The 15,836-nt window shown below is 49.6% G+C and overlaps 1 protein-coding gene and 1 long non-coding RNA gene across 5 annotated transcripts in view; one reads left to right on the top strand and one right to left on the bottom strand.

The window, feature by feature from the left end:
- HTR4 (5-hydroxytryptamine receptor 4) overlaps window positions 1–15,460 on the top strand; it is a 69,992-nt gene extending 54,532 nt beyond the window's left edge. The window contains exons 7-9 of one of the 4 annotated variants that reach the window (XR_013184401.1): window positions 81–156; window positions 11,428–11,606; window positions 12,888–15,460. Coding sequence is in view for 2 of the 4 variants with exons in the window: in XM_077186560.1 (XP_077042675.1) it covers window positions 12,888–12,975 (88 nt within the window). In the remaining 2 variants the exon portion in view is untranslated. The remainder of the gene's footprint in view (window positions 1–80; window positions 157–11,427; window positions 11,607–12,887) is intronic. The other 3 variants (XR_013184402.1, XM_077186561.1, XM_077186560.1) reach the window with 3 other exon arrangements.
- On the bottom strand, window positions 9,212–11,432 carry LOC143695292 (uncharacterized). Its single transcript, XR_013184403.1, has 3 exons — window positions 11,243–11,432; window positions 10,903–11,083; window positions 9,212–10,414 (listed from the first exon to the last, which is right to left on the bottom strand). It is a non-coding gene; the product is annotated as an uncharacterized LOC143695292 (long non-coding RNA).
- Window positions 15,461–15,836: the final 376 nt, after the last annotated feature.

Below are 15,836 nucleotides of genomic sequence, written 5' to 3'. Positions count from 1 at the left end.
ATTAACCAGTGCTGTGTTTTTTCCTTTTTCCCCTTTAACTCCCTCACTGTGTCTGTCTTTGCTCCTTCCTGCACTAAAAGTGGCTGTTCCTCTGTCTCCAAGCTCCTCCTGCTCTTCTGCAGCAGACCAGCTCCTGTCTAGCCATGACCATGCTCTGTAAGTCCCTTCTTTTATTACTGCAGCTCTGTCTGTTCACTGTTTATTGCAACCCTCTGTAAACCCTCCCTTATTTATGGCTTAACACTTGTGGGGTGGAGGCAGCAGCCCCAGGGGAATGGGGGTGTCTGGCAGGGCACTGGGAGTGGGCTCCTGGCTGCAGGGTAATGTGGATAACAGGGATTTTCCCTTTGGGATGGTTGTTCTCACTCCAAGCACCAGGCTGCAGCACTGCAGGGTGTCCTCAGTGGGCAGCACACAGAGAAAAGCAGGATACAGAGAGTGGGTTTGGGTATTAGGAAAAATTCTTCCTTGTGAGGGTGGGGAGGCCCTGGATCCCTGGCAGTGTCCAAGACCCGTTTAAAGTTGGTTAAACCTGGCAGCTCAGAGGCTTCCAGGAACAGTCTGGGCTCCTGCCACCATGGAATGCTCCAGGGCCAGGCACTTCCACACATGCAGCTCCAGCAGAGTGGAATAAGTGTGGGATTGGCTTCCTCCTCAAAATGGTTTGGAACGAGGGCAGGGGAAAGGAGCAGGGCTCACCCCAGGGCTGAGAAATTCCTGGTGGTGACAGGGACAGCCTCCCTGTGTGGGACCTGGCCTGACAAGTGACAGGGACTGAGAGGACACAGGGAATGCCCCTCTCCCTTCAGTGCCACACCCCACAGCAGCTGCAGCATCCCCAGGTACCCATCCCTCCACCCTGCCCCAAATCCTGGGCGCACTGCACAGCTCCCTCTGAACCTGCATTAGCCCAACAGATCTGGGGCAGGCAGGGGCTTCCCTCTCCTTTTCCCTTCAGTGCTTTTGTTTATTCCTCATCAGGCACACAGATTTCAGCAGATCCTTTCCAGCAGCAGAGCTCAGGGCAGTTTCTGTTCCCTCCATCTGGAAGTTTCCCCAGGGAGGTTCCCTGGGAGGGAGGGCTGGGCTCAGGCTGCAATCTGCTCCCTGGAGCTGCTCTGCAGAGCACCCAGCACTGGGGGAGAGCTGCCACCATCCCTCCCAGGCCTGCAGGAGACAGAGAGTCATGGAATGCTCTGGAAGGGACCTCAGGACTCCCCTCCTCCACCCCCTGCCATGGGCACCTTCCCCCCTCCCAGGTTATTCCAAGCCCTGTCCAGCCTGGCCTGGGACACTTCAGGATCCCTCACATTTTGGGATCTAAGGCTCCACTGAGCACTCCAAGGTCTCCATTGAAGCTGCACCCAGCTGTTATTCCCTCAGTCCTTTGTGCCAGGTGTCTGTGAAATGTCCTCTGTGAGTGTCTCTGTGCGCTCCCACCCCTCTGGAAGCATCCCTGTGTCCATCCCTTTGTTGTGATCCATCTTGGCTGCAATTTTCCCAAAAATCTGCGCTGGAGAGAGGCTGCAGGTGTGCTCTGCTGGGTGTGCTGCTCTCTCTGCTCTCCAGGGGAGTTGTTGCCTCTGTCTGGAACAATCCAAACTGAGCTGCTGCCAAACCCTGTGACCCTTGGACATAACACCTCTCTCCTGGTTCTGCTGGGCACAGGGAGGAAAATCTTGATTTTCCATCATATCTATGCAAAGTAGTTACAAAACCTTCCCCGTCTGGTCTGGTAGGAATTTACACTTCCCTGGTCAAAGTGACAAATACCTCCCTCAAGGTCAGGACAGCAGCAAAATTATTCAGATTCAGGAAGCAGCAAGGAAAAAGAACAAAAAAAAATCAAAATGCCCTGGGAAAAGGTGCCCTGGGCAGCCCCTTCCATGCTCTGGGCCAATTTTCCCTGGTCTGAAGACAGAACTGGGGTGAGAAAACTGCTTCTTGTTCTTCTGCTCCTCTCTTTGTCCTTGTTTATATCCCCCAGTTGATTTTGTCACAGCTGTTATTGATGAGATCCTCGGTGAGGCTGCACAAAAGTTATTGGAGAGTGTGCTGGGGGTTTTTTGAGGCTTAGAAGCACTGAGAGAGAAGTTGTCAGTGCCTGTTGTAGGAGCACAGCTGATTGAAACACCTCAGGCATCAGAAAAAGTGCTTTCAACTTGTAACTCAAACCTTTCCCCACAATGGTCCTTGGAGGCTGCAGGATGTGCCTGCAAGGAGAAGGAAAAGCTCCTTTTTGTCTTTTTCCCTTCATCAACAACCTCTTGGTGTGGTAAGGATGATCCCTGCTGGGAGTTCTGGCTGTAGTGGTACAAGAGATGCCTTGGAAAGAGGCTTCAGCAGCAAAACCAGGGGCTGCCCAACTTCCCAAAGCATGAATCCTTCAGTTTTGAGGAACAGAACCGATGGGAATACCCAGCCTGGAACAGGCCTCCAGTTGGAAGGGCAGCAAGGATGACCAGTGCTTCACCAGCAGCATCTCCAGGATGAACTGAGCTGGATTTGGGCACTTTGCTGGGCAGGAGCAGAGGGTGCCTTTTCCCAGCACAAGGAACTCCAGGGCTGGGCAGCAGCTCTGGCTTGGACCCAAAGAGAAGGACAGAAAACTGCCATGGGCAAATGAGGAAAGAGAGGGAGGCTTTCCCTTTTTTCCAGTTAAACCCAGGGAAAAGGGGAAGCAGGCAGGTGTGGTGTGTGCTCTGTGTTCCAAGGGCACATTCCAGCAGCAGACTGCAGCCAGCACCTCTGAAGGCTTCTCCAGACACCTCACTGGGACCTTTTCCTCAAGGTTTCAGGGACTTGAGCACAAGCTGCTCCTCCATCCTCGCTCCTTCCCCCTGAGGAGCACGAGCAGGAGCAGGGGGGACAGAGCCTCGCGTGGTGCCGATGGCAGCGCCATTTCCAGAGCTATCAACAGTGTCATTGTCATAGCTCTTGGAATGGTTCTGCCATAAGCACTGGACTGCCAGCTGCCGTGCTCGGGAGGGCCTGGCCCACCTGGAATCTCCCTCTGTTGGGATGGAGCTGGTTCCTGAAGGATGGATGGAAGTTGGCCCTCAGAACTTGAGTCTCCAACCATCACCACGCTCTCCTCACCCACAAATCCTGCAGAGATGGCTGATGCATCCACACCTCCCTGCTTGGGCCAAGAAGGAGCAGAAAAGCCATGGAAATGTTGGGAGCAAACCAATCGGGCTCTGCTTGTCTGTCTTTGGGAAGAATTGTACTTCTGCAGTGAGTTTGGGTGCTCAGTGTGCTCATCCTAAGCAGCCCACCCTTGGAAGGTTGTTGTGGAACTCCTGTGCTGCCCTGCAGTTGTGTTCCTGAAGGAATCACAGCTGGGGAGAAGATCCTGTGACAAAATCATCACAAGTGGAGCTGTCAAGCAGAACAGGAGCACCAGGAGCCCCGGGGTCACAGGACAGGCCCTGCCTTTGCTGCCTTTGTCCTTGCTCCAAGAGTTGCCCTGCAGGGTTCTGTGTTTTGCCATGCCAGGTTCTTTTGGGCAGAGGAGAGGAGGAGGCTCAGCAGCTCCAGGCCCTGCTGGGCACAGAAATCAGCGTGGCTGTGCCAAGGTCCCAGGAGGTGCTGGGGAAGGGAATTCCCACCAAGCCCTGGCAAACAGGGACCATTCCCTGCTGGAATTCCCATTCCATGGCAGCTGATCCCTGCTGGGGGCTGGCTCAGGCTGTGGCTGTGCAGAGAGGGGCCAGGGCACAGAGGGTAAAGCTTTTGGAACAGGAACCAGCTGTAAATTCTTGAGCAATCCCAGATCTCCCTGTCTCCCATGAGTCTGATTCCTGCTCCAGAAGATCCCACAGGGATCTGAGAGCCCCAGCAAGGGTGAATGTGTCTCTGGCTCAAGGTGTGCAGTATCAGGGGTGGATTCTGGTCACTGAAGAGTCCAGGCATTTGTGACAAACCCACAGTTTACCTGGCCAACCCTCTGGAGACATTCTAAGAACTAATTAATTCTTTCAGCTTCTGGATTAAACTCTTGTGCAAAACATCCCATCAAACAGAGACCATTATATGGTGTGTTAGTGTAATTAAATAAAGAGAGAACTGAGCTCCAGAGATGCCCACAACACTTAATTAAGATTAATTAAGCAACATGAATTACAGCTGGAGAGGATGAAAGGGAGCAATTCAGAACTGGCTCGGCAAAGGGGTGGGATGCTGGGTTCATAAATTGTTTTTCAGAAGCCAAGTTGATTCCAAGGGGTTGAGTTTAGCCCTAGAGCAGCCCCAATCTCCTGGCCAAACACGGGATCCCTGTGCAGCTGGAGCAGTGAAGGCCTGGATTTCTGGAGGCTCTGTAGCACAGATAAAGCTCTGCCAAAATAAACACAAATTTCCTTCACTTCCTCTCTGAGGCAGCAGCATTATCTCCATTCCTTGGAATCAGAGAATCCCAGAATGGTTTGGATTGAAAGGGACCTTAAACCTCATACACTTCCAACCCCAAAACACCTCCCAGTGTCCCAGGCTGCTCCCAGCCCCAGTGTCCAGCCGGGCCTTGGGCACTCCAGGGATCCAGGGGCAGCCCCAGCTGCTCTGGGCACCCTCACAAGGAATTCCCCCCCAATATCGAGCCTAAACCTAAAATGGTTTGAAGCCATTTGCTAAATTATTTGGCAAAGCACATCTTTGGTTGCCTCAACATAACACAAAGAATTGTGCTACAAAATTGGGTTTATTTTGTGAGACCAGCTATTGCTGTAGGAGAGCCCAAACTTTAGTCAGTTACACTGGAAACTTGATGGGTGAAAAGCAATTTTCTGTTCCATTTACCACATGTATCACTGCTTTGCTTTTCCTCAGGAAGGAGCAGACATAAATCTGAGCAGATTTTATTTACCAAAGCAGGGACTAGGGCAGAGATTTATGGACTGTGTCATTTCCTCTGGAGCAGAAAATAGACAGGCCCAGGGGCAACCAAGGGATGGCACAACCTTCAGAAGTTTGAACTTATTTGTTTGCTCTGCACAGCAAATTTGGTGGCAGTGTGTAAAGAATTGGACAGGTGGGGTCTCACAGGTGGCCCTGAAAGACACTCAGATCTGCAGAAGGACCAGAAGAAAGCACAAAATATCAGAAATAACCTGGTGTAAGCAGCAGGGATGTGGAAATAAAGGGTTTACACACACAGGTGTTTTGATGGCCTTGGTTGCCTCCTGCTGTGCTCAAAATCAATTCATTGATCAGTGGAACTCTTCATGTCCTGTCCCAATCTGCAGGGAATTTCTCTAAGGAATGATCTCCAGAGGAGCTGCTGAGAGCTGCTTTTACTCTGAGCAAAAGAAAACCCCAAACCCATCAGAGAATAAATAAATATCTGCCTGTTTATGGTCCCTTGTTTTTTGTGTTCCCCTCATCCTCCCCACAAACAAGCTGTGCCTCATATTCAGATTTCTGTGCCTCCTTGCCCTGGACAGGGCACATTCAAATGCTGAATTTTCTTTTGGGCACCTTCAGGAGATTTGAGGCTCTGCTCTTTAGGATGCTCAGAGGAAAAAAAAAAAAAGGTTTTCCTCAGGTTTTTGTTCCAGAGAGGTTCAGAGGGTCCCTGAAACCCCAGAGGGAGCAGGGCCTGGCCCCACTGCACAGATCCTCACGGGATTAATTTGAATAAAACCCCAGGAGCAGCTCCTGGAGAGCCTGAGGTGGGATAACAGCAGCAGCACAGGAGCTTTGGGGACTCAGCAGCCTCTGAATCACAGCAAGATGAGGCAGCAGCTCCTGTCCCCCTCCGGCAGAGGATCTGCCCCTGCTGGGAGAGAGCTCCTGGCAGGGAAGGGGATGAGCCAGGGCAGCATCATCCTTCCTGAGGAACAGGGGAAGGAACACAGCCCAGGCAAGCTGTGTCCTTGGCTGGGAACCTGCACAGCCTGGAACCGGAGAAACTGCCCAGGGAAGGAGCCAGGGAATGCATTGGGAGCCTGAAATCCCAGCCTGCACTCAAAACCAGGGCTGTGCAGGGAGGATCTGGAGATTTTGTTCAAATTCAGCACCCACTGCCAATGTCCCCATCTGTGGTGTGACATTTAATCCTGATAAAAGGCTCACAGAGGATGAGGAGTGGGGAGCACAGCTCACAATTAATTAATATTGTTCACCAGCTCAGGGATGAAGCTGTACAAATTCACACCCAGTGGGTTGTAAGGGAGAAAGTCCAAAGCCAGGAATGTGCTACTTTAATCACACCATAGAATTATTAATTGGAAAATCTGGATACAGAAGGAAAGGGGAGAAGAAACTCCCACTGAACACAACACAGTGGAACCTGGTGTTTGCTCTCTCAGCAGGATGGAGACCTGAAGAAAGGCAGACAAATAAACTTCAATTAAAGTTGGGATAAGATTGATACAGAAGATTTACTGAGCTTAACCTACAACAGGTCCTAGTTGAGAAGTTAAAGGCATCACAAGGTTATTTATTATTAATTTTAATTTTTTTTCCTTATTAAATTTAACAGGTTTTAATTGACTATTATTTAACTGGTATTTTGTTATTTAATTTTTATTTCATTACTCCGTTACAAGAAAATCTAATTTTCAGCCCTTAAATTAAATACCTTAAGGTAAGCACAGCTTCCCAGCACCACCTTGGGGCTGTACAGAAGTTCCCAGGACACAAAACTGTGGATCTGGCAGGACAAAAGGCAGGGAGGGCTGGGTGAGCCATTCCCTGGGGAGCAGAACTCTCCCCTCAGCCTGGAGGGTGGGAGGGAGACCCAGCTGCTCTGGGGGAGTTGGTGCCATTTGCTCCTGAGCAGCCCAAAGCAGTGGCAGGAACAATGTGCACATGGCAGCCTTTTGTTATCAAACACATGATGCTGGGCACAAAATCTGCTTTTGACACCTAAAAAAAGCTCTGCTGTTCACACACAAAGTAGGGAAGGAGGGGGAATTGTTTGCCAGATTTCAACGAGCTGTAATTCCATTTTCCACTGGGTATTTCAGGGAGGAAAAGCCACCAATTCCCAGAGGGAGAGGGTTGGTAAATCCTGAAAGGGAGGTTTGGATCCCCATCCCTGGAGGTGGCACTCAGAGCTCTGGGCTGGGGACAGGGCACAGCTGGGACTGGATGGGCTGGGAGGGCTTTTCCAGCCTGAGATTCTGAGATTTTCCCACTGTGGCACATTTAAAACCTGACAAACCCCACGGAACAGCTCCAGGTTTTGCCACTGTTCCACTCCACAGCTTTAACAAATGTCGGTTTTTTGCCAGCAGATAAAAGATGTAATTATGCCAGTGGTGAAACCTCCACTTAAAAAAAATACATCTTTCTCTTCCATTTGAATATTATTAATTGATCCTGCTTGTGTTTCATTAATTGAAACACTTAAACCCAGCAGCTCCCATCTGGGGGTGGCTGGGAGCTGCTCCTAATGGGCTGCTCTGTGCTTCTGCTGTGTCTGAGCACTTCCAAGTGCCCTCCTCATTATCAGACTGGGGCTCTTATGGCTGTTGCATTAATTATGGTGCAAAAACGAACTGGAGGCCAAAATCTGGAGCTAATTAGTGCCTGTAATGGAGTGCCAAGCTTAACATTAACGAGAGAGACATGGAAATAGGGAGTTAATGGGAGAAAAAGGGGAAAGGGCTCCTCTTCCCCACATCCCCTGCCTCTCTCATTTGTTTACTTGTTTACCCTGGTTTATAATTAGCAAATGCATTTCACTCACTGCAAACAAGGAGCTCCTCGTTGATTCTGAAATTTGCTTCATTTCTGTCCTTTGGTGCCCAAATTGCTGCTTCTGTTGTGGAAACATCAACTCCTGCAACGTTAAAATGGCACAAATCGAAAGCAGAAGAGCTCAGCAGCTCTGGGCCATCCCCACCTCGTGGTTTCTGTCTGGATCCCTTGGTTTCCATCCCCAATTCCTCCTCATAATACCCAAATTCCAGGGGTTTCAGATGAAGTTGAGCAAAACGTCCTGCAGTGGAAAATAGGGAAAATTATAAACATTATCCAGGTGGAGCAGCTGAAAGCAGGAGAGTGGGAAAAGGGGAAAATTATCAAATTCAGCAATTGTGGTGAGGGGGATTGGAAAGGACCACAGAGAAATTCATTAATAGAGCCTGGCAATAAAGAGGATAAAAAAGGAAGATGGAAATGAGCACCTGCAGTCCCAGGGAAACAAAATTTGGGTGAAATTCAGCAGGAGAAAACCAAAAGGAAACCAGATGCTGAAGGGTTTGGACATTTTATTTCAAGATCCTATTTCAGGTTATTATTTGCCTGCACTTCTAAACATCCTCCTTGAAAAGGATCCACAGCTCCTGCAAACACAAAAATAAATGGACTGGAGGGGGTTTAGTCTTGGTTTGCCAGAAAAAAGAGAGATGATGGAACAATGGGGGAAAAAAAGAGAGACACAAACATATTGGGAGATGCTCTCTTTGTTTCCTGAGACAAAAAAAAAAATCTCCTCTTTATCTTCTTCTTTTCTTTTTATGCTCCTCTTATTCAAGAGAAATAAGTATTGACTTACTTGAGAACTGCTAATTTTAAATCTGGATTTCTGCAGAAATCCTACAAAGTGCACTGGAAGCTGGGTGGTGTGGGCTGGAGACAGATGTTTTATAAAACCTCTGCCTGATATTTAGCAAAGAATGACAGGGGCTGAGTTCAGCTCCCAAGGTCGGAACAGCATTATTTGATTTAAAGATAATTAAGAGATTCAGCTTAACTGCTCAGGAGTGGGAAAATAAACACTTGTCATGAGACAGAGAGAGATTTGTGTTTAGATTTGACTACAAAGGACTCTAAAATCAACATTGCTGTCAGAGCCATGTAAATAATTCAGCGATTCCAACGTTTTCCCAAGATCTGAGTTTTCACATTGGGCTGTAATGGGATAATTCAATTTATTCTTACCCTGCTCTAATGATTTTATGCTGATGGCCAAGTGCAGAACTTCACTGCAGGGATGGGAGCAGGATAAATTCAGCCCAAAGGTTACAGAGTTACTGGGAAGCTTTTGATTTTCTGGAGTTTGTGAACCTGGGAGTGCTGAGAGAGGGAAAATTCTGCTCTCATTTGTGGAAGTCTCATATGCAGCTGCATTAAAAGCAAATGTTTTGTGAAATTCCATTTAATTTGGCCTCTGTGGATTCATTTTTTCAGCAGAAGAGGCAAATGGAGCAATGCATTTTGTTCCCAGTTCATTCTGACATTTGGTGGAGTTCAGATTTGAGGGTTTTGCTCTTTCAAAGTGGAAAAATATCACAGATTAAAATAGGGAATTCCAGAGATTCTTGGATTTTGTGTCACACTTTTCTCAGTTCTCTGTTTCCCAGCATCTCCCAATTTTCCAAAAATATCAGCAGTCCCTTTCCAGCAGACAGGAGCAGGGGACATTCCTGATGTCCTGGAGAACACGCTCAGATTTTGTTCCTGGCCCACTGCAGCTCCACCTGTGGGATCTTTCCTGGTGCTTCCAGCCTGGGGAATTCCTGGTGCCACCCAGACCCATCCTGCCCTTCCAGGGCTTGGCTCCTGGGGCTTTGTGGCTGCCATAAAACACAGAAATCAAAAAAAAAAACCAACAAAAAACCTCTTTTCCACCCATTCCTGACACAGGAATGGAGCAGAGCAGAGCCAGCACAGGCTGGGATGAAGCCCAAAAATCATCTGAAGCTGCACTCTTCCCCTCACTTTTAGAGTGGTTTATGAATTCTGTTGTTTTCTAATTCAGAATTTATAATTCTGGAAGTGAGCAGATGGTGCAAGGCTGATTTCAGGGATGTGTTCATTGAAATAACCTCTGCCAAATGACTGTTCACCACAATCCCCACTGCAGATCAATTATTTGTTCTTGCTCTTGGAAGTCCCTCTGGAAGCAGCAGAGCTTTGAGGAATGGACACAATCTGGAGGGTGAAGTTCCAGCAGTGGTGCTGCAAATATTCCAGAGGAAAATCACTTTGGGAGAGAAAGGAAAATGCAGGGAAAGATAAATTGTGGAGCAACACAATTGTCAAATCTTGGAAAAGTTTCAATCCTTCATTCAGCTTGGAAGTTCAGTTCCATTTAAAATGTGGCTCCAGCCAACTTTTACCTCAAAGCCTCTTCTACCTTCCACTATTTCAGGTGGTGGAGGAGAAAAATGGTAAAAAAATAAATTATTGAGAGCAGGATTCTGCTCAAGCCAAATGCAAATCTTCCCAGCTTATCCATTTTACATAATTTCATCCTGTTTTCCTCTGGTCCCAGCAAATTTTCCTGGGTGCTCCTGCAAATAACAAAAGGTTTGTGATACAGTGGGAGCCACCGTCCCCTGCTTGCCTTTTCCTTGGAGATCTGTTCCAGGTGGGATGGTGGCTGCTCCTGGGGGAGTTTCTGCTTGTAGATGAAGGAAGAAAAGTGTTTGGAACTGTTTCATTTGGAGCTGGGCTTCAGCAACTGGAAAAGGAGAAAATGAAGACACAGGCAGTGAATGTTCGCTCCCAAAATTGCCAATATCACAGTGGGGAGATCAGGCCCCTGATAAAAGCAGAAAAGGGCATTGAACATCAATTGGAGTCTGCTCTTTTCTGCTTTTTTCTTCTTTGTTTTATCTCACAAGGAGTTGAAGACTTGCTCCAGATCAGAAATGGGGAAAATATCTGAAAGTGGAGAAGTTTGGAGAATGAGAAAAACAAACAAAGTGAACAGCTCAGAACAGCAGCAGGTCCCTGGAGGGGCAGGGCCTTCCCATTGTTGGGATTTATTGGTTTTTAATTTATTTATTGGGGGGTGCACAAATCCCATCAAGGAGCCCATCAGGGCAATAAAACAGCGCAGTTAATTTGCTGTAGATAATTTACTTAATGCATTTAACCCTTTTAATGTTCTTTTTTCCCTGCACACACATTCCAGCTCCCTCAGATGTATTTTTTTCTCACACCTACCTGGCTGCTTTCTCTGGAAGCCTTCAGCCCACACAGGGAGGGTTCCAGTGCTGCTTCCCCCTTGCATTGTAGGATAAATCCCTGGCTGAGGCACACCGGGTGTGTTCCTGCAGGGGGAGCAGCTGAATTTCGGGTGCAGATGAGAATTTCTCTGAAACTGGCTGCCCACAGGTACCAAGAGCTGAGAAATGAGGTGTATTTTCAGAGAGAGATCAGTGAAGGCGCAGGGAAAGAGAGAGAACAAAAACTTCGTGTGAGAACAAAAGCAGGGCTGTAAAATCCCAGCTTTTATCCAGCACTAAATCAGTGCCCTACAACTGGCAGGGGGCTCTGAACTTACATTTGAAGGGAAAGGCTGCAGGGCATGGAAAACCCCACGGGACACAAAGGCCTGGCAGCAGAGGACTCCCTTAGCAGACTCCTGGAGATGTTGGAGAAATTTTAGGAACGATGTGCTGGTACCTGAGCAAGCCATGAGCCAGGGATGCTCTTTCCTCCTGTCCTAGCAGTCCTCTTTCCCCACAGGGTAAACAGCTGGAAGTGTTGAACTCACTGCCAGAGGCTTCAGACAGACACTTTGTGCCACACGACATCCTGGGACACCTTAAGGACTCCTCTTTAGCTTAATGAACCTCTAACAATCAGCACCACCTGCTCTTGCTGCTCTTGCTCCACTCTGGGACGGCCGCAGGACACGGAGGAAGGTTTGGATCCTTGGCTGTCCCAGTCCTTGTCCAGATGGATCCTTGGCTGTCCCAGTCCTTGTCCAGATGGATCCTTGGGTGTCCCAGTCCCTGTCCAGATGGATCCTTGGGTGTCCCAGTCCCTGTCCAGATGATTCCTTGGATATCCCAGTCCTTGTCCATTGGGATCCTTGGGTGTCTCAGTCCTTATCTGTCTGGATCCTTGGATATCCCAGTTCCTGTCCATTGGGATCCTTGGATATCCCAGTTCCTGTCCATTGGGATCCCTGGATATCCCAGTCCTTGTCCAGATGGATCCTTGGATTTCCCAGTCCCTGTGCATTGGGATCCCTGGATATCCCAGTCCCTGTCCATTGGGATCCTTGGCTGTCCCAGTCTCTGTCCATTGGGATCCCTGGATTTCCCAGTCTCTGTCCATTTGGATCCCAGGATATCCCAGTCCCTGTGCACTGGGATCCCTGGATATCCCACTCCCTGTCCATTGGGATCCCTGGATATCCCAGTCCCTGTCCATTTGGATCCCTGGATATCCCAGTCCCTGTTCATTGGGATCCCTGGATATCCCAGTCTCTGTCCATTGGGATCCTTGGCTGTCCCAGTTCCTGTCCATTGGGATCCTTGGCTGTCCCAGTCCCTGTCCATTGGGATCCTTGGCTGTCCCAGTCCCTGTCCATGGTGCTGAGCTGCCCCAGGTGTCCGGGCTCTCTCCGTGTCCTGTCTGTGGCAGAGCCTTTGGCATTCCCGAGGTGTCCCAGCTGGATTGTGTCCCACAGTGTCCCTGTCTGACCTGGTCCCTCAGTCCCAGCTCTGTTCTCTCTCCGTGGCTGTCTCGTTGGAGTCTGTTCAGTGTGAGGTGCAAAATGTCTCTGCTTCTTTCTGGCATCCAGTCTGGGACTTGTTGGGAGCACATTTTAAAAATTCCTGGTCCTTGTTTGAAGTGCTGGAGTTCAGTTCCAAGGGATGTTGGAGGGAAACACCTGCACGTTCAGTGCCCTGGCCATGGTGGGAGCCAGCATCCAGCTGGGAATTCCTGCAGGAGCATCCTCAGCCCACACTCACCTCAGACACCTGAAACCCAACAGCTTCTTGGTTTTCAGAGATTGCTTTGACTGCTCCACACTGAAGATTTCATTCCCAAAGCAGGCATTCACACTTTTTAATGTGGGATTTGGATATTTGGAAGAATCACTCTCTTAAATACACTTTGGGGTTTGTTGATCTCATTTTCCATCAGTTTGGCCTCTGAGCTGGCACTGACCAAGGTTTGTGTTCCCCTGCCAGGTACAAGGTTTTACACAACGGGCACCACCAGGAACAAGAGAAGCTTCCCATCCACCCCGACCCTGAATCCCAAGAGTCCTGTTTCTAGTCCTGGCCCAGAGGAGGAGGAACAGAGGCCTTTTAGGATATCCCAAGGATTCACAGACAGCAGCACCTGAAAATCCATCCATCTGCATTGTCCTGGTGCCTCCTGCAGTGAATTCCCAGGAATGTCCAGCTGTGGGAGCTGGGTGGGAGCACAGGGAGGGTCAGGACTGCTGTCCCTGTCCCTGTCCCTGCAGCTGGAGCAGCTGGAGCTGTGCCAAGCCCTGCTCCAGGAGTGAGGCATTCCTGGCAAAGCCAGGACCAAAACAGCTCCAAACCAGCCTGTGCAGGGACTCCTGCTGCTCCTTTCCTTCCCAGCTGCTCCTTTCCTTCCCAGCTGCTCCTCTCCTTCCCAGCTGCCCCCTGCTCACCCACCCCACCCTGGAGGTCACAGCTCTGGGGTGGCACCGAGCTGCCCTGTCCTATTGGCTCTGCCTGGGGCCTGGGCACTGCCAGGGGAGGAGCAGCCCCACGTTTTCTCCAGGAGAACAAGAGGAAACGTTTGCTGCCCTTTGGTTCCAGCCCCAGCAGAGCTCTGCAATGCCCTGCTGGTGTTTCCTGGCCAGGGAGGGCCCCAGGGTGTGCAGGAGCTGATCAGGGCCAGCCCAGCTCAGAGCCATGGCCCTGCTCTGCCATTCCCAGAGGATGGGACGTGCCCTGGAGCCCAGAGCTGTCCCCACCCCTCCCCTGAGCAAACTTTGGGCATTCTGAGGCAGCAGAGGCTTGGCCAGGAGTCAGAGCCAATGGATCACTAAGTGCCATCTTGGAAAACAAACCACCTAAACCCTTTTCTAGCTACATTTGGAAGAGAGACTTCTACTTACCTTTGCCACCTTTATTTTTCTATTTGTTGCTGGTCTCTTCCAGTCGAGGCAAGAAGTTTTCCAGACTTTCCAGTCTCACATTTGCCAAGATCTCAGTCCTCAGCTGCTTCCTGCATGTTGGTGTTGCCACGTTCCTCGTGGGCTGCTTCCCCCTTTGCATGGAAAGGGTGGGCAAGGCTCTGAACTCCACAAATTTTGAAAAAAGGATTTTCATGCAGGATCAAGACCACGAGCCTCGACCCTTTTTAGGTGAAGATCTACCCCAAGATGCCACCCTGAGCCTAGAAAATACAATTGTACTTTGTCATATCGTGGAACCATGTACAGATATTTTTAATGTACAAAGAAAAGCTGACATTATTTATTATTTTTTATCAGGAACATGTGGTTTTTTCATTAAAAGCTTCTAGACCAAGGAGCTTAACATTCAATGTATTATTATTTAGTAATATTTCTGTTGCTATGTGACAGGTATTTACTGCAAACAGACAAATCCCGCTCGGAACAAACAAAAATGTTGCTCAGTAGGAGAAACGTTGTGCATGAGAAGAACAAGTGGCTTCCTGGCCATGGTGTCTGACTTCTTTAAATACTTCTTCCACAGCAAAGTCACTGATAAAGCTTCACACCCTTTTCCTGTAGGACTCAGAAGGACACTGGGCAGAGAGAGCCCAGCTGGAATGCTGAGGTAGAAAATTGCTGGCTGCTGGAAAGACACCAATTACCTGTGCTTGTGGTGGAAGGTGCTCCTGGTTCATCTCTGGGACCTGGCTGGCAGTGACCTGTTTTCACAGGGTTTTATTTCCAAAAAAAAATCATTTAACTTTACTCTTGACACCAGAACTGTGGAGAGAAAAAAGCCATTATTGAAAATTTGGAAAAAAAAACATCCAGGGCTGCTTCAGTGCTGTGATCATCCCGTATGTGGGAATGCCCACAGGGGTTTGTTGGGCCTTGGGCACACGAGGCTGCAGAACAGCTTGGCTTGGTTTCACCTCAAGTGTCAAATTTCTCAAAGAAATCCTGAAAAAAGCTTTTCTCTGTCTCCATTGAAGGGCATCAAATCTTGGTGTGAAATTTCCTGGAGTGAGATGGAACCAGCAGCACAGGGAGGGGTTCTTTGGTTCTGCTTTGTCCTTCAGGTGTTGTTTTCTCCTTTATTTTTACGTGCATTAGGAAAAGATCTCTTTTTAATTTAAAATAACCTCCTGGTTTCCCCAGGGGCAACATTGCCAAGGCTCTGTCAATGGGAGCAGTGGCTCACCAGCCAAAATGGTCAAAGGCTCTCACTGGGAGAAGAAGCCCTTCCCACTGGATGAAATTCCAAACACCAAATGTCCATGTCCTGGATGGACACCAGGACACCTCTAATCCCTCCCTGGGCTCAGCAACCCCGTCAGGACCCACCTGGCAGCTCCTGCCCCCTCAGCCAATAATCCCAGCACAGCTTCTGTGACCCAGCAGTGCCATTAGCAGTGGAGAATTCCCTGGAAAAGGAGGGGTCTCATGGAAAGCCCCACTCTGCATTCCCCTGGCTGCTCCTGTGGCCTCCCAGTTCAGCTTTGCCCATCGTGGCTGGTGGTGCCAGTCCTTGCCTGTGCTCAGTGTCTGTGCTGCAGTGGCTGTTCCTACAAATAAAAACTCCTCTCTGGACATGGCCGTGAACTCCAGCTTGGGCTCGTTTCTGGTGCTGCTGGCACTCCAGGCTGGGAGCAGGTGCCACCTCCCAGCTGCCCCAAAGGAGGCTCCAGGGGCAGGAGCAGGGAGGGGAATCTGCCCCTCTTTGCTTTTCCTACAGCTCCTGCCAGGAGGGCACAGCCGGGGGGGCCGGGCTGTGCTCCAGGGCACAGGGACAGGAGCAGAGGGAACGGCCTCAGGCTGGGCCAGGGCAGGCTCAGGGTGGGCACTGCAGGAATTTCCCCATGGAAAGGGGGCTCAGGCACTGGAACTGCCCAGGGAGCTGTGCAGAGCCACAAGGGCCCCCCTGAGCCTCCTTCTCTCCAGGCTGAGCCCCTTCCCAGCTCCCTCAGCCCCTCCTGGG

The sequence above is a fragment of the Agelaius phoeniceus genome, chromosome 15 (assembly GCF_051311805.1).
Source record: "Agelaius phoeniceus isolate bAgePho1 chromosome 15, bAgePho1.hap1, whole genome shotgun sequence".
In the NCBI taxonomy this organism is placed as follows: Eukaryota; Metazoa; Chordata; class Aves; order Passeriformes; family Icteridae; genus Agelaius; species Agelaius phoeniceus.
The sequence above is the reverse complement of the archived record's forward strand: the minus strand, read 5'-3'. Positions and strand labels throughout refer to the sequence as shown.